The following is a 22,258-nucleotide window of genomic DNA, read 5'->3' on the forward strand; positions in this document are numbered from 1 at the left end:
GTGCAGCCGCAGAAACCCGGGGCGAGATGTCCTCACATCAACCACAGGGACAGCGACAGGAAAAGGGGCAGGGGCCGTGACAGGGACAAGAACAGCGATAGGGAATGGATGGGGATGGGGAGAGGGGCTGGGGAGGGAGGCGGGGGCAGGAACGGACGGGGGCAGGTACTCGGACAGGACAGGAGAAGGGGACAGAGACAAGGACAGGGGCAAGAGAAGGGGCAGGACGGGCCCGGGGCCCGGGGCAGCGCGGCCCTCCCGGCTGATCCCGGAGCCTGCGGGGCCCTCGGGCGGGGCCGGGCCGGACTCAGCCCCCGGGGGCGGTGGCGGTGACAGAGGCGGTGGCAGAGGCGGTGACAGGGGCGGTGACAGGGGCGGAGCGGTGGCCGCGGCCGTGCGGGGTCGGAGCGTGCGGCCGCCGCAGCCCAGCCCGGCCCGGCCCGGCCCAGCCCGGCCCGGCCGCGCTCGGGGGACCCGCGGCCGAGCGGGGCCATGCGGGGCCGGGCTCCGCTCCGCTCCCTCCCGCTCCTGCTGCTTCTGCTGGTGCTGGGCTCGGCCGCAGGTGGGTGCGGGGCCGGGGAGTGCGGGGTTCCGTGTTTGTGGGGTTCGGGAGATGCGGGGTTCGGGGGGATGCGGGGTTCGGTGTTTGCGAGGTTCGAGAGATTCGAGGTTCGGTGCCCGCGGGCTCCGGGTGCCCGCGGCGCGGTCTCGGTTCCCGCGCGGGGCCTGTGCCGGTGTCCCCTGTGCCTTCCCCCCGCCCCGGCTCTCAGGGCCCAGAGCAGCCTCTGGGGCCTGGCCGGGCTCTGCCCGTGTCCGGGGCCGGTCCTGCCCAGTCCAGGCTCTGCCCTGCCTGGCCCGGGTTCGGCCCTGCCCAGCCCGGGTTCGCTCCTGCCCAGCCCGTGTTTGCTCCTGCCCGTCCCGGGTTCGGCCCTGCCCAGCCCGGGTTCGCTCCTGCCCAGCCCGGGTTCGCTCCTGCCTAGCCCGGGTTCGCTCCTGCCCAGCCCGGGTTCGCTCCTGCCCAGCCCGGGTTCGCTCCTGCCCGGCCCGGGTTCGCTCCTGCCCAGCCCGGGTTTGCTCCTGCCCAGCCCGGGTTCGGCCCTGCCTAGTCCAGGCTCGCTCCTGCCCGGCCCGGGTTCGGTTCGGCCCTACCCGGCCCGGTTCGGTCGTGCCCAGCCCCGGGTTCGCTCCTGCCCGGCCCGGGTTCGCTCCTGCCCGGCCCGGGTTCGGCCCTGCCCAGTCCTGGCTCGGTCCTGCCCGGCCCCGGGGTGCTGCTCCCAAACCCCGCTGTGGTGGAGCCCGGGCCGGGCCGCCGGGGATTGTGTGGGGCTGTGGGCACCGTCCGGAGCTCGTGGCGTGGCGGAGATTTGGGAAGTGGCACATCCCGTTAAATGGCGTTTAAATGTGTGGATGGACGCGAGTTTGGGTTTGGGTTTGGTGGAAATGCTCTGCACGCTCGAGCTCTGTGACCCCGGCTCCAGGTGTGTCCCAGGGGAGCCGCTCTGCTCTGAGCCAGGCTGGGAGAGCTGGGGGTGCTCACCTGGGGAGGAGAAGCTGCAGGGAGAGCTCCGAGCCCCTGGCAGGGCCTGCAGGGGCTCCAGCAGAGCTGCAGAGGGACTGGGGACAAGGCCTGCAGGGACAGCACCCAGGGAATGGCTGCCAGTGCCAGAGGGCAGGGCTGGGTGGGATCTTGGCCATGAGGAATTGTTCCCTGGCAGGGTGGGCAGGCCCTGGCACAGGGTGCCCAGAGCAGCTGGGGCTGCCCCTGGATCCCTGGCAGTGCCCGAGGCCAGGCTGGACACTGGGGACAGTGGCAGGTGTCCCTGCCATGGCAGGGGTGGCACTGGGTGGGATTTGAGGTCTCTCCCAACCCAAATCAGTCTGGGATTCCGTGATTCTAAACCCCTGCATCCCTGGCAGTGCCCAAGGCCAGGTTGGACATGGGCTTGGAGCAGCCTGGCACAGTGGAAGGTGTCCCTGCCATGGCAGGGATGGGATGGGATAAGGTTAAAATCCCTCCCAATCCAAACCACTCCAGGATGGAACGAGCTGTGCACAGAATGTGGTGCTCCCTCCAGCACTCAGGCTCCCCGTGAATTCAGCATGTCCCATGTCCTGGTGGTGCCCACGGCCTGCCTGACCAGCCTGGCCCTGGTGAGCCCTGTGGGGCTCTCTCCAGACCCGCTGGCTGGACTGAGGCAAACCAGGGCAGGGCCTGCTGCCGTCGGCATTGCTCGGTTTCATCCCATCAGCAGCCGCGGGACTTCCCAGGGAGCTCTGGGAATCCCAGAATCCCAAAATAGGTTGGATCAGGAAGGAGCTTGTAGCTGGTCTCGTTCCAACCCCCTGCCATGGAAACCAATCTTGCACTATTCCTGAGAAGCCTCTTTGTTGCACTGGAACAGCAAAAGTCCGCACAAAATCCCCCAAAGCCCAGACTCCTGTTGTGCCAGGGCAGCAGGATGGTTGCTGGGGGCTGATGCAGGGAAGGGATCGGGAATCCCTGAGGAGCAGCAGGAGCTGGGACACGGAGGGGTCGCCCGAGCCAGGCTGCTTTCACTGGCTGTGATTGTGGCTTCACACTCTGCTGTGAAAGTTCTGACTCGTGGTTTGAAGTACCTTGAATCGTCTGAACAGCAGGAAAAAACAATCTGAGCCTCCTTGGGCTGCTGCTCTGAAAGGAGCAGGCCGGTGCAAACCCCAGCCAGGAGGGATGGGACCTCTCTGCTTCCCCTGGCTGAGGGAGTTTGGGGTTTTGAGGGTGCTTGGCCCCGTGGGTGCTGTGTTTGAAGCGTTCACGTTGTTATTTTAGGCCGTGCCAACTGGAGATGAGGAGGAAGTTGAGCGTGGGCTTTCAGCAGTCGCAGTCCCTGCCCTGTGAGGGAGGGATCTGACAGAAATTCAGATTTCCCTGGCTGCTGAGGAGGAAGCAGCTCCTCAGCCTCGTGGCACCCTCGTGGCAGCCCTCAGAGGGCACATGGGCCCTGGGGTGCTCTTGGTGAGCTCTGCAGTGCCTTTGATAATCTCTGCAGTGTTTTCGATGAGCTCTGCAATGTTTTTGAGGCTGGCAGGGGAAATGACTCATTTTTGAATGCAAAACAAGCAGCGTGCAGCCAGGGGATCCCAGACTGGGCTGGAGGGAGCTTAAATCCCACCCTGCCATGGCAGGGACACCTCCCACTGTCCCCAGTGCCCAGCCTGGCCTTGGGCACTGCCAGGGATGCAGGGGCAGCCCCAGCTGCTCTGGGCACCCTGTGCCAGGGCCTGCCCACCCTGCCAGGGAACAATTCCTCACTGCCAAGATCCCATCTGCCCTGTCCTTCACTGCTCTCGATTTGCTTTAAGGTGTGGTGGGAATTGCTGCCTGTGGTGTTTGGTTCTCAGAGCTTCCTGGGATTCTGCAGAGCAGAGTGTGACAGAGGTCTGAGGGCACAGATGGTGTGAGATACCTCACCACGTGCCAGACCAGCAGCGAGAGTGCAAGAAAGGATCCGTGGGACTGGAACGTGAAAATTTCTCACCAGTTTAGAGACGGCTCCTTGGGGGCCTTCAAAAACACCTGGGAGGCGAATGGATTGGGAAACTGTGAGGGATCTCCCACAGGTTTGCTTAGGGAAGCTGTGAGGGATCTCCCGCAGGTTTGGTTTGGTTTGGGAAGCTGTGAGGGATCTCCCAGAGGTTTGGTTTGGGAAGCTGTGAGGGATCTCCCTGAGGTTTGGTTTGGGAAGCTGTGAGGGATCTCCCGCAGGTTTGGTTTGGTTTGGGAAGCTGTGAGGGATCACCCACAGGTTTGGTTTGGTTTGGGAAGCTGTGAGGGATCACCCAGAGGTTTGGTTTGGGAAGCTGTGAGCGATCTCCCACAGGTTTGGTTTGGTTTGGGAAGCTGTGAGGGATCACCCAGAGGTTTGGTTTGGGAAGCTGTGAGGGATCTCCCACAGGTTTAGTTTGGGAAGCTGTGAGGGATCTCCCAGAGGTTTGGTTTGGTTTGGGAAGCTGTGAGCGATCTCCCACAGGTTTGGTTTGGTTTGGGAAGCTGTGAGCGATCTCCCACAGGTTTGGTTTGGGAAGCTGTGAGGGATCTCCCACAGGTTTGGTTTGGGAAGCTGTGAGGGATCACCCAGAGGTTTGGTTTGGGAAGCTGTGAGGGATCTCCCACAGGTTTAGTTTGGGAAGCTGTGAGGGATCTCCCAGAGGTTTGGTTTGGTTTGGGAAGCTGTGAGCGATCTCCCACAGGTTTGGTTTGGTTTGGGAAGCTGTGAGGGATCTCCCACAGGTTTGGTTTGGTTTGGGAAGCTGTGAGGGATCTCCCACAGGTTTGGTTTGGGAAGCTGTGAGGGATCTCCCGCAGGTTTGCAAAGCTGGACCAGCCATGTGTGTTCTGAGAGCTCTGCCTGAGAAATTATTGACAGGCCTGTGAGAAATTATTGACAGGCCTGATGAAACTTTGAGAGAAACACGGCCTGGCTTGTCTGTGTTTGAGGTCACCCTGTTCCACCCCTGCCAGGGACGGGGTTACCTCTCACTGTCCCAGATTGCCCCAGCCTGCTGCCCTTGGACATTTCCAGGAATGGGGCAGCCACAGCTTTTCTTGGAAAGCCGGGGCTCAACTCGTTATTTGGTACTTTGGACTTAGGGTTTAATGCAACTTGATGTAGAAATCAAAAAACCACAAGCTTTTTAACAGGAATCCACATTTCCACGTAAGCCTGGGCCTGAATTTGACTCAAGTCAAGCTTGATCTTCTGATCTCGTTGATGTAAAAATTAACAGACTGTGTCTTAGGAGACTCTGTTCTTCAGAGTTAAAAGTTACCTGCTGTGTTGTGGGGTATTTTGTCACGGCTCTTTGTCAGGCCAGGCTGGAAGGTGGGAGCACTGGGTGATCTGTGAAGTCCCTTCCAAGCCCACCATTCCCTGATTCTGTGACTCTGACGGTGTGAGGAGTCGCTCCAGAAAAGCACATGGGGTGCAGAAGGAAAACCTTTGTCCCTGCAGGCTCCAGGAGAGATGCCAGGGCTGCTGGGGCTGCCCCTGGAGCCTGGGCCGTGTCCTGCAGAGGTTTTGGCTCTGCTGTTCCTCCCTGGCTCCGGCTGCTCCCTCCCTTCTCCTCAGCCCTTCCTCCTCCCCGCCGCCCCCATTTCCCTTTTCTCTTTGCCTGTGCCTGCCCTCCAGCCCCTGCCTGGCTCTGTCCCTTTTTTGGCCATGTTTTGGCAGCTTCCTCCTCCCCGTCCTGGGCTGTCAGTCTGTCCTTTCCTGTCCCACAGCTCTTCTCTGTGGTTTGCCCCTCCTGAGCAGGAGCTGGAGGCCGATGGTGGCTGCTGCAGTGTGAAAAACACCAATCACTTGTTTTTAAAGTTAAAAAAAGTTTAATGATAATAAAATGGTTATAAAATTAGCAATGTAATTAGAGTAATAATAATTTGGACAATTTGGATTAGGACAATATGAGACAATAAAAACAAAGAGTTACAGACAGTCTGGGTACCTTTTCTGGGCAAAATAAGCCCAAAAAAGGACCCACGTTAACAGAGGATTAACCCTAAAAACAATAACCTGTTGCATATTCATACACCTCATCCATGATGCATAAATTCCATTCAAACACAGGATTCTGGCTGGGCAGTGTCAGCTTCTTCCTCTGAATCCTAAGGGTGTCTTTATGCCTGAGCAGGCAGGAAGAAGTTCATTTCTCCTGATAATGGAGCAATAAATTCTCTTTCTCTGAAAGGTTCAGGTGTCCTGTGGCTGCTATCTCCCTGGGAGCCCTTTCTTTAAAAAAAGTATCCTACATGGCATAATTTCTATTTGAACATTTTGTTATGACCTGAAACTATATTTGACACACTACTTAAGAGAATTAATACAGCATGACTTTCTAACACAACACATATAATATTCATTTGAATATTTGCCAAAAGCCAATCATGAAATACACATTTTTCACAGCTGGGTTTGGGGCCCTCCCCACCCACAGAGCTCCTGCCATTTCCTGCCTGGTGAGATCGCCCCCAAAGCTGGCACAACCAGAGGCTCCTCACGGCCACCACGTCTCCCTGAAGGGTTTTCTTTTTCCCAGCTGGCTCCTGGAAGGTTTCACTGGAAGGACCTCAGGGTCAGCAGGAGGCAGATGGGGGGAAAAAGAGAGGAGAAGCTGCAGGGAGAGCTCAGAGCCCCTGGCAGGGCCTGCAGGGGCTCCAGCAGAGCTGCAGAGGGACTGGGGACAAGGCCTGCAGGGACAGCACCCAGGGAATGGCTGCCAGTGCCAGAGGGCAGGGCTGGGTGGGATCTTGGCAGTGAGGAATTGTTCCCTGGCAGGGGGGGCAGGCCCTGGCACAGGGTGCCCACCTGGGCTGTGCAGGGAGGCAAAGGTGAGCTGCAATAGAACAGAGCAGCTGCTGTGGTCACCAGTGGGCAGAAGAGGGGCTGGAAAACCTTCCAGAAAAACCAGAATGTTCTGTGAGGAGCAGAAAGGGGCTGAGCCTGGAGCAAAGGAGGCTCAGGGGGGCCCCCATTGCTCTGCACAAGTCCCTGCCAGGAGGGGCAGTGAGGGAGTTTGGGCTCTGCTGCCTGTCCCAAGGGAAAGGAGGAGAGGAAATGGCCTCAAATGGCACCAGGGCAGGGGCGGATCAGAAAAAAACCAGTTTCCCTCTCAGAGTGGTCAGGCCTTGGGCTGAGCTGCCCAGGGAGGTTTGGAGTCCCTGGCATTGTCCCAGAGCAGTCTGGATGTGGCCTTGGGGACAGGGATTGGGGTGCTGCTGGTGGGGCTGGGGTGGCACTGGGAGATCCCAAAGGGCTCCTCCAGCCCTGGTGGTTCTGGGATTTTGGGACCCTCATTTGTGGCTTCATGGGGGACTGGCTTGGGTTTGTGGTTCTGTGCCAGGCTTGGTACTTTCAGCTTTATGTTCTTTATGGAATGAATAAAAACCAGGGAGTTGGAATTCATGGATAGACAGAATCCCAGACTGGTTTGGGTTGGGAGGGACCCTAAATCCCACCCAGTGCCACCCCTGCCATGGCAGGGACACCTCCCACTGTCCCCAGTGTCCAGCCTGGCCTTGGGCACTGCCAGGGCCCCTGGAAACAGAGGGAGAAGGAGGAGAAATGGTTTTATCTGCAAAGCAGTGAAAATTTAATACATAGTGATGGAATTTGGAGACCAAAATTTAGTTACTTGGATGTTTCCATAACTTTTTTATTCCTCTTCTTGTTTTAGAAACTCCTCCCTATTTACCAGCCCCCCAAAATGTGGAGGTTTATTCCTACAACTTCCAGAGCTTGCTGAGGTGGTCTCCTGTTCCAGTGGAGAATGGCACAGTGCTATACACAGCTGAGTACCAGACGTGAGTAAACAGTAAATAAAACCAACTCAGTTTGTTCTAATCCAGGATAACAGCTGGTTTTAAAAAGCCCAGAAACCCTGAAAATGAATAAGCACAGAGTGAAAGGACGTTTTTTATCACGGATGTTTTTATGGATCTCCAAGTGCAGCTCCTGGTGAGTGGCAGGCCCTTGGCCCATGAGTGTCCTCTGAGCTGAGGAGAGATTGCAGCCCTGAGGACACCCAGAGGTGCTGCACAGGATTTTAGCCTGTCCTGATTCTCTCTGGCCAATTTAAATTTCCTCAGATTGAGGGGGGAAAATGGTTAGTTTAACCCTTGTGAAGCCAGAGCTGTGTAACACATTCTTGTCTCACCAGAACTGGCTGGGAGGGGGGTGGTGTTCCAGGGGGCTGCACTGCCTGCTCTTGGTTTATTGTTGTCTTGGTTTGAAAGCCAGGTGTCTGCAAGGAGGGCAGGAGCCTCCCCTGAAATGGAAAATGTAAACTCCCTTCCTCCAAATTATTATAATTTTGCTCTTGGTTTATTGCTGTCTTGGTTTGAAAAGCCACCTGTCTGTAAGGAAGGCAGGAGCCTCCCCTGAAATGGAAAATGTAAACCCCCTTCCTCCAAATTATTATCATTTTGAAATTAAGGGGCTCTCGGGCAAAGATATGGGAGTAGGAATAACAGTTCTTTACTAGGAAAAACTAAAAATAAAATTGCAAGAGTACAAAAAAAGAAAACAAACCACTGTCCCCCTGTGTGTCAGGGTGGTGGCACAGCCCCAGTCAAAATACCCCTTTTTCAAGGGCAGGAAAATCACCTTAAAATCTTTTCCTGCCGTTGATAAAAATCATGGGTGAGATAAAGAACACTGCCCCACCTGGTTTCAACAGACAGTGATATGTTGTAGTTGAGATGGAGACCATACAAAACCACACACTCCATTTCAGAAGGCTTCAAGCTGGTTTTATTTTAGCATGCATGCTTTTTACACATTCTTACAAAGCCCAGAAGTTTGCACTTTACTAATTGGTCAGGAGAGACAAACAAAGTGCTCATTGGAACGGGCAGTTGCAGGTTTCTCTTGTTTATCCTTCTTCCTTTCTTGGTTTCTGTGTCAATGACCTTGGTGGAGTCTGTGCCCAGCTCTGGCCCCTCAGTTTGGGAAGGACCTTGGGACACTGAGCACATCCAGAGGGGCCAACGAGGCTGGAGAGGGAACACAAACCCTGTGAGGAAGCCCTGAGGGAGCTGGGGGTGCTCGGCCTGGAGAAAAGGAGACTCAGGGCTGCCCCCATCACTCTCACAGCTCCTGAAAGGGGCCTGTGCTCACCTGGGGCTGGGCTCTGTCTGCAGCAGCACTGACACACCCAGAGCACACAGCCTCGAGCTGCACCAAGGGAAATACAGGCTGGAGAGCAGGGAAAAGGTTTTTCCAGCCAGGGTGAGAAAGTTCTGGAATGGCTGCCCGGGGAGGTGGGGGAGTCCCCATCCCTGGGTGTGTTTAACAGAGCCTGGATGTGGCACTGGGGGCCAGGGTTTGGTTGGGGCTGGGCTGGACTCGATGGTCTGGAAGGTCTCTCCCAACCCAGGGATTCTGGGATTCTGTGAGCTCTGTGAAAACTCTTTCAGGGGTAAACATGGATCCTCTTACCATGGATCCTCTTACCATGGATCGTCTTACCAACCTCTCTGGCTCACAGAAGTGCTGTAAAACCCCTTCCCCAGTGACAGAGCCCACACTGGGGACAGACCCCATGCTGGTGACAGACCCACACTGGTGACAGAGCCCACACTGGGGACAGAGCCCACACTGGTGACAGACCCACACTGGTGACAGAGCCCACACTGGGGACAGAGCACACACTGGGGACAGAGCCCACACTGGTGACAGACCCACACTGGTGACAGAGCCCACACTGGGGACAGAGCACACACTGGGGACAGAGCCCACACTGGGGACAGAGCACACACTGGGGACAGACCCACACTGGTGACAGAGCCCACACTGGGGACAGACCCCACACCGGTGACAGAGCCCACACTGGTGACAGAGCACACACTGGGGACAGACCCACACTGGTGACAGAGCACACACTGGTGACAGAGCACACACTGGGGACAGACCCCACACTGGTGACAGAGCACACACTGGGGACAGAGCACACACTGGGGACAGACCCACACTGGTGACAGACCCACACTGGGGACACACCCCACACTGGTGACAGAGCACACACTGGTGACAGAGCCCACACTGGTGACAGAGCACACACTGGTGACAGAGCACACACTGGGGACAGACCCCACACTGGTGACAGAGCACACACCGGTGACAGAGCCCACACTGGTGACAGACCCACACTGGTGACAGAGCCCACACTGGTGACACACCCCACACTGGTGACAGAGCGCACACTGGGGACAGAGCCCACACTGGTGACAGAGCCCACACTGGTGACAGAGCCCACACTGGTGACACACCCCACACCCCTGTGCTCCCCTCTGGCCCTCAGCCTCAGGGCTGTGTTTGCTGTGCTCTGCAGAGGCTCCCGCAGGAACTGGAGTGACCTGGGCTGTGCACGGAGCCCCCAGCCCCAGTGCCCGTTCCCCCCCGAGCTGCAGCGGCGCCGCTGGACCGTCCTGCTGCGGGTGCGTGCCCAGCTGGGCACGCTGGCATCCCCCTGGGCACACTGCCCCGCCTTCGTGGCTGAGAGAGACAGTGAGTGCTGGGGCAGCCTGAGCCGGGGGTCTGGGGACAGCTGGGGCTGAGACAACAGTGAGTGCTGGGGCAGCCTGAGCCGGGGGTCTGGGGACAGCTGGGGCTGAGACAACAGTGAGTGCTGGGGCAGCCTGAGCCGGGGGTCTGGGGACAGCTGGGGCTGAGACAACAGTGAGTGCTGGGGCAGCCTGAGCCGGGGGTCTGGGGACAGCTGGGGCTGAGACAACAGTGAGTGCTGGGGCAGCCTGAGCCGGGGGTCTGGGGACTGCTGGGGCTGAGATAACAGTGAGTGCTGGGGCAGCCTGAGCCGGGGGTCTGGGGACTGCTGGGACACAAACCAACAGTGAGTGATGGGGATCAGCCTGCTCAGGGCTCTGGGGACAGCCAGGCTGCTGTGGTGGTGTTTGTGGGTCCCAGGATGAGGGAAGAGATGAGAATCTTGACTCCGTGCTTCAGAAGGCTGATTTATTATTTTATTATATTTATTGTATTAAAAGAAAATTATGTGATAACACTATACTAAAGGAAAAGATTCATCAGAAGGCTTCAAAGGAATAGAAAGGAATGATAATAAATTCTTGTGACTGACCAGACAATCTGGACAGCTGACTGTGATTGGCCATTAATTAGAAACAACCACATGAGACCAATCCCAGATGCACCTGTTGCATTCCACAGCAGCAGATAATCATTGTTTGCATTTTGTTTCTGAGGCCTCTCAGCTTCTCAGGACAAGAGATTCTAGCAAAAGGATTTTTCAGAAAATATGTCCATGACAGGCTGCCTCTCTGGGCTCTGCTGGGACAGGGGGGCCCCAAGGAGCTGGGACAGAGGCCAGATGAGCTCAGAGGAATAAAGGGGATATTTATTGAAGGGCCTTTTGAGTGGTTTTGGGGCTGGCTGGGGGAATGACTCATTTCTAAATGCAAGATAATCAGTGTGCAGTCATGGCATCCCAACTGGATTGGGTGTAGGGAGCTTAAATCCCACCCAGTGCCACCCCAGCCATGGCAGGGACACCTCCCACTGTCCCCAGTGCCCAGCCTGGCCTTGGGCACTGCCAGGGATGCAGGGGCAGCCACAGTCCTGGCTCTGCCCAGGTGGCTCCAAGATGGAAGCAAAAGAGCTTGGGCATGAGATGTCACATTTTTATAGTTTTAGTCCATTTGCATACAGGAGTTAACTGTCTAATAATAACTTCAAATTATGAAGTTTCATCCTCCTTGCTCGCTTGCCCACCCTCCTGTTTTCACATTGTTTGTGCTTTGGGCCTGAAGTTAAAAGAGATTGGCCTTGAGTCTCCAGCTGGAATGGGATGGGTTTGTCTTCCCCACTCTGTGAAAAGATCCTAGTAAAAAGGATAATACAAAGCTTAATATAAAGCTTAATATAATATAGTATAACTTAATATACAGCTCAAAGCTGCACACCAAAACAGAACAGAGAAACCTGAAACCCAAGGTGTCAATGGGATCGAGCTGTTATTGTCCCCAAAGACTCTGAGGCCTCCCCAGGGTTTGGTTCTGCTCTGCTCTCTCAGGTGTCACCAGAGGAGCCCCTGAGCCTCCTGGGTGGTTGGGCCTTCAGAGAGCCCCAGTGTTCTTTTACTGGAGGATTTTCCACGTTCTCATTTCCCCTCTCAGCTCTGCCCACACACACACCACCAACTCTCTGAGGCTAAACCACCTCTTTCTGCTGGACATGTCCCTTTTCTGATAAACAAGAAGTGTCCTGATAAATATAAATTGTCTAAAGTGTCTTGATAAATATAATTTGTCCTGATAAATATAATTTGTCCTGATAAGTATAAATGGTTCATTTAAGTATAAATGGTTCAGATAAATAGAAATGGTTCAGAGAAATAGAAATTGTTTACAGTACAGTGTAGAAGTGTCAAGGCCACACTTTAAATCCCAGACTGGTTTGGGCTGGAGGGACCTCAGAGCCCACCCAGTGCCACCCCTGCCATGGCAGGGACACCTCCCACTGTCCCCAGTGCCCAGCCTGGCCTCGGGCACTGCCAGGGATGCAGGGGCAGCCACAACCCCTCTGTGTGAGCAGGTTTGGTGCTGCTTTTCTGAGATCTGCTCTTTGTCCTGCTGTGCTTGGTTTTACGATTAAGAGAAAAGTCAATGTTCAGGTTCAAAAGTTCCTTTGAAATGGGAGCTAAGCAGGGAAGGGATTTAAGGGCTCTGCAGTCCCTGATCTCCCAGAGCTGCTGAGTGTGGGACAAAGCAGAGCCTGGGGGGACAGGAGGAACATTCTGGGGCATTCCTGTGTCGCTGTCCTGGAGATCAGTTCCCAGAAACCAAACCCATGGCTCCTCCTTCAGTGGAGGATCTGGATTTGAGGCACAGTGAGGAGCTGGTGCATGCAAGGAGGGATTTTTGCTGTTATTTCTGACAGCACTCTATTGGTATTTTCATGATTTACACCTTGGAGCACTTCACAAAAGGATGTCACTAAGCTTATCCTGATGGACACATGGAGACATGAGAGCAAGGAGGGGAACACTCATTATTCCTCTTCCCATGTAGGGCCCAAACAGTGGCGGGGTTTTGGGGAGCATGGAGGGTGTGGCATGTGATCAAAGGAAGAGAAAATATAATGGTTTTATGGCCAGTAACTGCAGATAAACTGAGACACTTCAGAGCATCAGCTATTGGTTAATATTTACAAAATTTCCAGGAAAAGTTAAGCAAATATTGTAAATGCATAAAGTAGGTGGGGAGATGTTTGCCCTTCCTGAGCAAAAGCTGTTGATATTTGGGGTGTGTGCTGAGAGTGTCCAGGGCAGGGAATGGAGCTGCAGGATCCCTGAGGAGCTGGAAGGGGCTGCAGAATCCCTGAGGGAGCTGGAAGGGGCTGCAGAATCCCTGAGGAGCTGGAAGGGGCTGGAGAATCCCTGAGGGAGCTGGGAAGGGGCTGCAGAATCCCTGAGGAGCTGGAAGGGGCTGCAGGATCCCTGAGGAGCTGGGCAGGGGCTGCAGAATCCCTGAGGGAGCTGGAAGGGGCTACAGAATCCCTGAGGGAGCTGGGAAGGGGCTGCAGAATCCCTGAGGAGCTGGAAGGGGCTGCAGAATCCCTGAGGAGCTGGAAGGGGCTGCAGAATCCCTGAGGGAGCTGGAAGGTGCTGCAGAATCCCTGAGGAGCTGGAAGGGGCTGCAGGATCCCTGAGGAGCTGGAAGGGGCTGAGGCTGGAGCAAAGGAGGCTCAGGGGCCCTTGTGGCTCTGCACAAGGCCCTGCCAGGAGGGCACAGCCGGGGGGGTCGGGCTCTGCTGCCAGGGAACAGGGACAGGAGCAGAGGGAGCGGCCTCAGGCTGGGCCAGGGCAGGCTCAGCTGGGACAGCAGCAGCAATTTGCCCATGGAAAGGGAGCTCAGGCCTTGGCAGGGGCTGCCCAGGGAGCTTTGCAGTGCCCATCCCTGCAGGTGTGCCCTGGAGGTGGCACTGAGTGCTCTGCGCTGGGCACAAGGTGGGCACAGCTGGCACTGCATGGGCTGCCCCAGGGGTTTGGGGTTCTGTGGGGCTGCAGGCAGCTGTGCAGCCCGGGGTTTCCCTGCTCTCTGTGTTTGCTTTCAGCCACTCTGGGCCCCCCCAGGGTGAACAATGTCAGTGCCAGCTCTGGCTCTCTGCTGGTCAGTGTCAGCCCCCCCTTCGCCCCCGAGCCTGGGGACATCCTGCAGTACCTCGTGTCCTACTGGGAGAACAGCACCGGTGCCACAGCCAAGGTCAGAGTCCTCTCACGTCTGTTCCTGGGGGCTGGGGGCTGAGGGCAGGGTCGGTGTCCCTGGCAGGACAGCAGTGGGGACAGGAATTCAGAGGGTTCTGTGTGCCCTCAGCGAGGGTCACCACGGGGGCTGTGGGTACAGGGGTCTGGCCTTGGCACAAGCATTGCTGCCCTTCCCAGCTTGGGAACTCCCTGCTCTGCTTGGGAGGAGATGAAACCCTCTGCCCACCCAGGGACAGAGCTGCTGCCAGAGGTGACCTTGGGCTCCACAGCTCTCTGGGAAATCCCTCCTGCTCTGCTGTGCTGGGAGCAGCTGCTGGGGCTGGGTGTGCCTCAGCCCGAGCTGGGCTGAGCTGGGATCATCCCTGTGCATCCCGAGCCTCACAGGTGTGGGATCATCGTGTGCTGCTCCTGCTGCTCCCTGGGAATTGTGTTTGGACAGGCCAGAGGTGCAGGGCAGCTGTTAAGTCAGGCCTAAAAAAAAAAAATTAAAAAAGAGGAAGCTTCCAAATGACATCAATCTGAAGTCAAACACCTAAAAAAACAGAAGCAAAAACATTTATTTACAACTCCCTTCTGCCTCAAGATCTTTGTTAAATCATCTCCACTTCCTTCCTGCCTTGCAGCACCGTGTGTTTTTCTCACACAAGAACACCTTCAGCTGACAGCCAGGAAAGGAGCCGCTGTGGTTTCCTTTTCCCCTCCATTTCTCTGTGTTTTGCTCCCTGCCTGAGCTGCTGCAGAAGCTGCATGAAAATTCCCAGAAAAACTGAAATATTCCACTGCTTCTGTTGTTTGGGAAAGCTGAGTGAGGAAAAATAAAAGTAGGGTTTCTTGAATGAGAAATTTAAATGGGGGAGGGATATTAGTGTTGAAAACTGGTCTGGTTTTTACTGTAACACCTTTCTTGTTGTGTGTGTGCCTTTCCAGCAGAAGCTAAGTGAAAGCAAGACACTATTCCAAATTGGAAATCTAAAGGAGTCAACACTTTATTGCTTCAGAGTTCAAGTGCAGCTGTGGATTTACTCAGGGCACCTGTTGGAAGGGCTGCCCAGTGCCCCAGAGTGCCGCAGAACTGCCCTCAGTGGTAGGGACTGGGGTTTCTGTGGGGTGGGAGGGGGTGGAACACGAGTCCTGCATGCCCTGGGCTGTCCCTGCCACCCCCAGTGTGTCACCCGTGCTGGGGGCACCAGGGGACACCACTCCTGGCATCAGTGCCAAAAGAAGCAGGAGATTTCAGCCAGGCATGGAGGGAGTGTGGTACCTTCTCCTTTCCTTCCTAATCTGCTGGAAAATGGGATCAAGGGGCTGATCCCAGGGCTGGAGCCAGGCTGGGAGAGCTGGGGGTGCTCACCTGGAGAGGAGAAGCTGCAGGGAGAGCTCCGAGCCCCTGGCAGGGCCTGCAGGGGCTCCAGCAGAGCTGCAGAGGGACTGGGGACAAGGATGGAGGGACAGCACCCAGGGAATGGCTGCCAGTGCCAGAGGGCAGGGCTGGGTGGGATCTTGGCAATGAGGAATTGTTCCCTGGCAGGGTGGGCAGGCCCTGGCACAGGGTGCCCAGAGCAGCTGGGGCTGCCCCTGCATCCCTGGCAGTGCCCAAGGCCAGGCTGGGCACTGGGGACAGTGGGAGGTGTCCCTGCCATGGCAGGGTGGTTTTAGGGTCCCTCCCAACCCCAACCATCCCATCATTCCACCCACGTGAGCCTGCCATGTGCATTTGGATTTGTTTCCCTCTTTTCCAGAGGCAACCCGAGCTGGGTACATCATCCCCCTGTTTGTCCTGGCCTTGGTGGCTGCCAATCTGGTGGCAGCTGCTTTGCTGTTCCTGTGGAAACACCACCAGAACATCAAATACTGGGCTCAGCCCCCTCTGGAAATCCCATCCCACTTCAAGGAGGTGCGTGGGGCCTGGGGGTTTCTCCTGCAGCACAGAAACTGGGGGAGCATCCCCAGAGCAGTGAGCAGAAACAGAGATCAGCAAGTGGTGGCTCAAAATGTGCTTTGTGTCCTCTCCCACTCCTTTCCTGTTTGCTGAGCTGAGAGTTCCTTCCTGAGCCTGCCTGGGCTTTCCTGGCTGCTCCTGCTCCTGCTCCTCTCTCTTTCTCACCATGTTTTTGCCACTATTTTTATTTCTTTCTCATTATTTTTTGCCACTATTTTTATTTCTTTGCCACTATTTTTGCCACTATTTTAATTTCTTTTTCACTCTTTGTATCAGTCTGTTGCTCTCCTGGCAAACCCAGCCTGACTGCTCCTGCTTCCTGCTCCTCTGTCACTATTATTTTTGCCACTGTTTTTATTTCTTTGTCACTATTTTTGCCACTGTTTTTATTTCTTTGTCATTCTTTCTATCAGTCTATTGCCTTCCTGGCAAGCTCAACCGGACTGCTTCTGATTCCTGTTCCTCTTTCTTTGTCACCATTTTTTGCCACTATTTTTATTTCTTTGTCACTATTTTTTGCCGCTATTTTTATTTGTCACAATTTTTTTGCCACTGTTTTTATTTCTTTGTCACTCTTTCTATCAGTCTATTGCTTTCCTGGCAAACCCAGCCTGGCTGCTCCTGCTCCTCTTTCTTTGTCACCATTTTTTGCCTCTCTTTTTATTTCATTGTCACCATTTTTTACCGCTATTTTTATTTCTTTGTCATTATTTTTTTGCCACTATTTTTATTTCCTTGTCGCCATTTTTGGCCACTATTTTCATTCCTTTGTCACTCTTTCACTGTCAGGCCCTGGCCCCAGGCTGGGGCTCAGAGGTTTTGTGTCACAAGGGCTGAGCAGCTCTGCACAAGCCAACCCAGTTTGAAATATTTGAAATATTATTTTTATTTTGGTGATTATTTTGACGCCTCAGGATGATCTCCAGGGGCTGTTCCTGGGCAATTCCTCTTTTTGATTTTAGCAGGGCTCGGAGGAAACGCTCAGACATTTCTGGGTTAAACCACGTGGTTTCAGGGCTGCTCCTCTTCCTCTTTTTCCCTTGCACCAGCAGCAGCCCTCAGGCAGAGCTTCGATGTAAAACTTTTTATTCAGCATAAAATTCTGGGTTTTTTAAAAGGTTTTATTTGTGTGCAGCTCATGGAGGTGAATATTTTGTGTCTGCCAGAGCTCCTGTGGTTCTGGAAGAGAATTCTTAGATTTTCGTAGCCATGGGCTGAAGGAACCCGGAGTGAATAATTTGCAGCTGGCATTTCATAGGGGCCACTTGTCCAGGGAAGTTAGGGGAAAAAATCCATGTGCAGTGTGTTAAAATGGCAAAAAATCCTTGTGCAGGGTATGAAAATAATGAAAACCTTGTTCCATGATTAAAATAGTAAAAAAAATCTCTGTAATAATATTAAAATAGTAAAAAATCCTTGTACAGGGTATGAAAAGGATGAAAAAAAAATCCTTGTACAATGATTAAAATAGTAAAAAAAAAAAATCCCTGTGATTATATTAAAATAGTAAAAAAATCTTTGTGCAGGGCATGAAAATAATGAAAAAAATCCTTGTACAATGATTAAAATAGTAAAAAAAAATTCCATGTAATTATAATAAAATAGTAAAAAGTCCTTGTACTGGGTATGAAAAGAATGAAAAAAATCCTTGTACAATGATATAGTAAAAAAAAAATCCCTGTAATTATATTAAAATAGTAAAAAAATCCTTTTGCAGGGTATTAAATTAGTAAAAAAAACCCCCTTTTGCAATGATTAAAATAGTTTAAAAAAATCCCTGTAATTATATTAAAATAGTAAAAAAAATCTTTGTGCAGGGTATTAAAATAATGAAAAAAATCCTTGATTTTTTACAGTGATTTGCAATCATTTTTTTACAATTATTACAATAGAAAAAAAATTCCCTGTAATTATATTAAAATAGTAAAGAAAATCTTTGTGCAGGGTATTAAAATAATGAAAAAAAATCCTTTATTTTTTACAGTGATTTGCAATCATTTTTTACAATTATTAAAATAGAAAAAAAATTCCCTGTAATTATATTAAAATAGTAAAAAAATCTTTGTGCAGGGTATGAAAATAATGAAAAAAAATCCTTGTACAATGATTAAAATAGTAAAAAAAATCCCTGTAATTATATTAAAATAGTAAAATATCCTTGTACAGGGTATTAAAACAGTAAAAAAATTCCCTGTACAGAGTACTAAAATAGTGAAAAAATAAATCTCCTTGTACAGGGTATTAGAACAGTAAAAAAATGTGTAGGGTATTACAATTATTAAAACCTCTTTGTAGAAGATATTAAAATAATAAATAATTGTGCAGGGTATTAAGAGTAAAAAAATCCCTGTAATTATATTAAAATAGTAAAATATCCTTGTACAGGGTATTAAAACAGTAAAAAGATTGTGTAGGGTTTTAAAATAATTAAAAACTACTTGTACAAGGTATTAAAATAATAAAAAATTATTTGTGCAGGGTATTAAAATTATTGAAAACTCCTTGTAAGTATGTTAAAATAGTAAAATATCCTTGTACAGGGTATTAAAATATTAATAATAATAATTTAAAAATCCTTGTACAGGGTATGAAAATAGTAGAAAAAATTTGTATACAATATTAATATAGTAAAAAATCTTTGTACAGGATATTAATAATAATAGAATAATCATTGTATGGGGTATTAAAATAATAATATTAATATAATGATGATGATGATGATGATGATGATAATAATAATAATAGTATCTTTTTAGAGGATAATAAGAAAGAAAAGTAAGTAAGAAACTCATCTAGAGTATTAAAATAATTTAAAAATAATTGTTCTGGTTTTTAAAATAATTTTAAAAATCACTGTACAGGGTCTTATTAATACTAAAAAAGTTGTGCTGGGTAATAAAATAATAATAAAAAAAAGAATTGTGCAGGGTGTTCAGACATTGCAGCCTGCCCTGCGAAGCACCTGCCAGGACTGAGGCTCCTCCTGTGTTCTGAATTTCTGAATGTGAATTTCCCAGATTAGTGAGCAGCAACAGTGGATGCCTGCACAGCAGGGCCTGGCAGAGGGCTTAAAATGGGAATTAATAAATGGGATCAGCCAGGGACGGGGCAGGACAGAGGGGCAAAGCAGGGAACTGGATGTTTCAAATGGGAATTAATAAATGGGATCAGCCAGGGACGGGGCAGGACAGAGGGGCAAAGCAGGGAACTGGATGTTTCAAATGGGAATTAATAAAAGGGATCAGCCAGGGACGGGGCAGGACAGAGGGGCAAAGCAGGGAACTGGATGTTTCAAATGGGAATTAATAAATGGGATCAGCCAGGGACGGGGCAGGACAGAGGGGCAAAGCAGGGAACTGGATGTTTCAAATGGGAATTAATAAATGGGATCAGCCAGGGACGGGGCAGGACAGGGGAAAGGGGCTCATTGGCCTTGTGGTGGCTGCAGAGGAAGTGGAGCCTGCATCAAACCTGATTTAATTTGTGTCATTTTTCTGGAGCTGCTTGCTTTGGTTACCAGCCTTTATTTGATTTATTCCCATTGCTGCAGGGGCTGCATTGCTGCAGCTGAGCATCTCCAGCTGCAAGGGGTTTGCTCGTAACTCAAAGGGATTTCAGCTGACATGGGAAGATTGGCCAAAATTTATTAAAAAAAAAAAAAAACAGCCAATGAGGAACTGCAGCTGCTTTAACTCACCTGAAGGGATTTTAGAGGAATAATTTATTTATTTCCCCCACAGAAATAAGGGGGTTTTTAAACATTTTCCTTGTTCAGTGTTAAGGATGGGATCCTGGGGTAGCAGCTCCTGCTGTGGGCTCTGGGCTGGAGCACTTTGCTGGCTCTGGGGTTTCTGACAGGAGCTGCCCTGGTGTTTTGTGTCTCCCCAGTTCCTGAGGGAGCCCGGCTGGGCTGGCCTGCAGGAGCTGCACAGCCCGGCTGAGGAGGAGCCCCAGCCCCTGGTGCTTGCAGAGGAACCCGGCCGGGACGGGGAGGATCCTCCAGCCAACGCCTGCAGGGACAGGGCAGCCGCTGCAGGGCCGCCCCAGTGAGGGTCACCTGCCCTGGGCTGCTGCCAGGACAGGCCTGAACACTGAGGAACAGAGCTGGCATCACAGGAGAATGCTGAACACAGAGCCTGGGATCACAGGGAAATGCTGAACACACAGCCTGGGATCACAGGAGAATCCTGGACACAGAGCCTGGGATCACAGAACAATCCCTGGGATCACAGGAGAATCCCTTGGGATAACAGGACCATCCCTGGGATTACAGGACAATCCCTGGGATAACAGGAGAATCCCTGGAATTACAGGACCTCCCTGGGATTACAGGACCTCCCTGGGATAACAGGAGAATCCCTGGAATTACAGGACAATCCCTGGGATCCCAGGAGAATCCCTGGAATTACAGGACAATCCCTGGAATTACAGGACCTCCCTGGGATCACAGGACCATCCTGGGGCCACAGGACCATCCTGAAGCCAGCCCCTGATGCTCCAGGGCCTCTGCCCAGCTCTCCCAGCCCCTCACTGTGCCAGAAGCACTGGGAAGAGGGAAGGTGGAAGGGAAGGAACACTAAACCGCCTGGAGCCAAGGATGAAAGGGTGAATTCCCACCCCAGCTTGGAGGAGTAACCGCACTTTATTGATGTGGGGTGACCTGGGATTTTTCAGGGAGTGAATTCCATTGACACTGTTTGGTTTCTGCTGGCAATAACACTCCCATCACACCCACCCCAGTCTGCTTTCCTGGTTCATTCTGAGTGCAGGACTAACTCAAAAGGAGTTTGTGGGTACTTGTCTGGGGTGCAGCTGTGCCAAGAGCCCCTCCCAGAGGTCTCTGCCCTTATCTGCCTCCTCCCACCCTCCTGGAGCTTTAATCTGCTGCTGCAGCCAGGCAGGGCCCTGCACACCACAAAGGACCTGAGAGGAATTTTATTCGGAGCTTTTCCAACGTTTATCAGCCCCTGTCAGACACTAAAACCTCTTGCTGAGCACCAGAAGAAGAGAAGTTGACTGAGAGTTTTGGTTTTAGTGCCTTAAAGCAGAAGAGTCCAAGTTGAACCCCACATCAGCCCCTGTGGGGTCTGGAGTGTCCAATAAAGCACAAAGAACAAGTGAACCTCTTCTGTACTAAAAAATGGGATTATTTGATTTTTTTTTTTCCATGGGTTTGATATAAATTGTTTAAAAACCAATAAAAAATGTGGGGTTTGTGTAAGTGCCTGGTTGGAGGGCCCTGGCAGAGCTGAGGTGCCACTGTCCCAGCCCTTCCAGAACAGCCCAGGCCAGCAGCTGCCAGAAACTTCATCAGGTGCAGAACAGATCCAGTCCTTGGGATCACACAGGGTACATCAGGTGCAGAACAGATCCAATCCTTGGGATCACACAGGGTACATCAGGTGTTCCATTGCAGAACAGATCCAATCCTTGGGATCACACAGGGTACATCAGGTGCAGAACAGATCCAATCCTTGGGATCACACAGGGTACATCAGGTGTTCCATTGCAGAACAGATCCAATCCTTGGGATCACACAGGTACATCAGGTGTTCCATTGCAGAACAGATCCAATCCTTGGGATCACACAGGTTCATCAGGAGTTCCCTTGGGGAACAGATCCAATCCTTGGGATCACACAGGTTCATCAGGTGCAGAACAGATCCAATCCTTGGGATCACACAGGGTACATCAGGTGTTCCATTGCAGAACAGATCCAATCCTTGGGATCACACAGGGTACATCAGGTGCAGAACAGATCCAATCCTTGGGATCACACAGGTACATCAGGAGTTCCCTTGGGGAACAGATCCAATCCTTGGGATCACACAGGGCACATCAGGTGCTCCCTTGGGGAACAGATCCAGTCCTTGGGATCACACAGGGTACATCAGGTGCTCCCTTGGGGAACAGATCCAGTCCTTGGGATCACACAGGGTACATCAGGTGTTCCCTTGGGGAGCAGATCCAGTCCTTGGGATCACACAGGGTGCATCAGGTGCTCCCTTGGGGAACAGATCCAGTCCTTGGGATTCCACTGATAAACCAAGGGAGCTCCAGGAAATCCTGACCCATGCAGGAATTGCCAGGGCAGCACCAGCTCTGCTTTGAGCACCCACACTGGGGCTGGGCTGGGAACAAAGCTCACAAAAAGGAGCCACCAAACTCAGCCAGGGGCAGAAATGAGGTTAAACCCCCCTGGGAATGTCTGTGGGTGTTCCTGAATAAACCCTGCACTGGGCTTGTGGCAGGGAGGGTGGGGGTAAATCTTTTTACACAAACAAAAAACATTTACTGGGAGTGACTCTGGGGTTGTTGTCACTGAGCCCTCCCTGTCCCTCCATCCCTGTCCCCAGTCCCTCTGCAGCTCTGCTGGAGCCCCTGCAGGCCCTGCCAGGGGCTCTGAGCTCTCCCTGCAGCTTCTCCTCTCCAGCTGAGCCCCCCCAGCTCTCCCAGCCTGGTTTGCTGCTCCAGTTCCCAGTCCAGGCACAAGCTCCTGGCACTGGGAGGAGTTCCAGGGATCAGTTCCAGCCCAGGCTCCTTCCA

At 52.4% G+C, this 22,258-nt stretch overlaps 2 protein-coding genes across 2 annotated transcripts in view; both read left to right on the forward strand.

Annotated features, from left to right (window-relative positions):
- The window catches only part of CRYZL1 (crystallin zeta like 1), a 286,566-nt gene that overhangs the window by 101,677 nt on the left and 162,631 nt on the right, over positions 1 to 22,258 (forward strand). The gene's annotated exons all lie outside the window — the stretch shown is intronic.
- On the forward strand, positions 456 to 19,762 carry IFNGR2 (interferon gamma receptor 2). The gene is made up of 7 exons (XM_054293726.1): positions 456 to 562; positions 7,210 to 7,336; positions 9,865 to 10,040; positions 13,623 to 13,771; positions 14,701 to 14,857; positions 15,513 to 15,667; positions 19,601 to 19,762. Exons 1-7 carry the CDS (start codon positions 493 to 495, stop codon positions 19,760 to 19,762), a joined length of 996 nt encoding a protein of 331 aa, XP_054149701.1. The 5' UTR covers positions 456 to 492.

The sequence above is a fragment of the Melozone crissalis genome, unplaced genomic scaffold (genome assembly GCF_028551555.1).
Source record: "Melozone crissalis strain CALT ecotype California unplaced genomic scaffold, PUWL_Pcris_2 ptg000187l_1, whole genome shotgun sequence".
Lineage (NCBI taxonomy): Eukaryota > Metazoa > Chordata > Aves > Passeriformes > Passerellidae > Melozone > Melozone crissalis.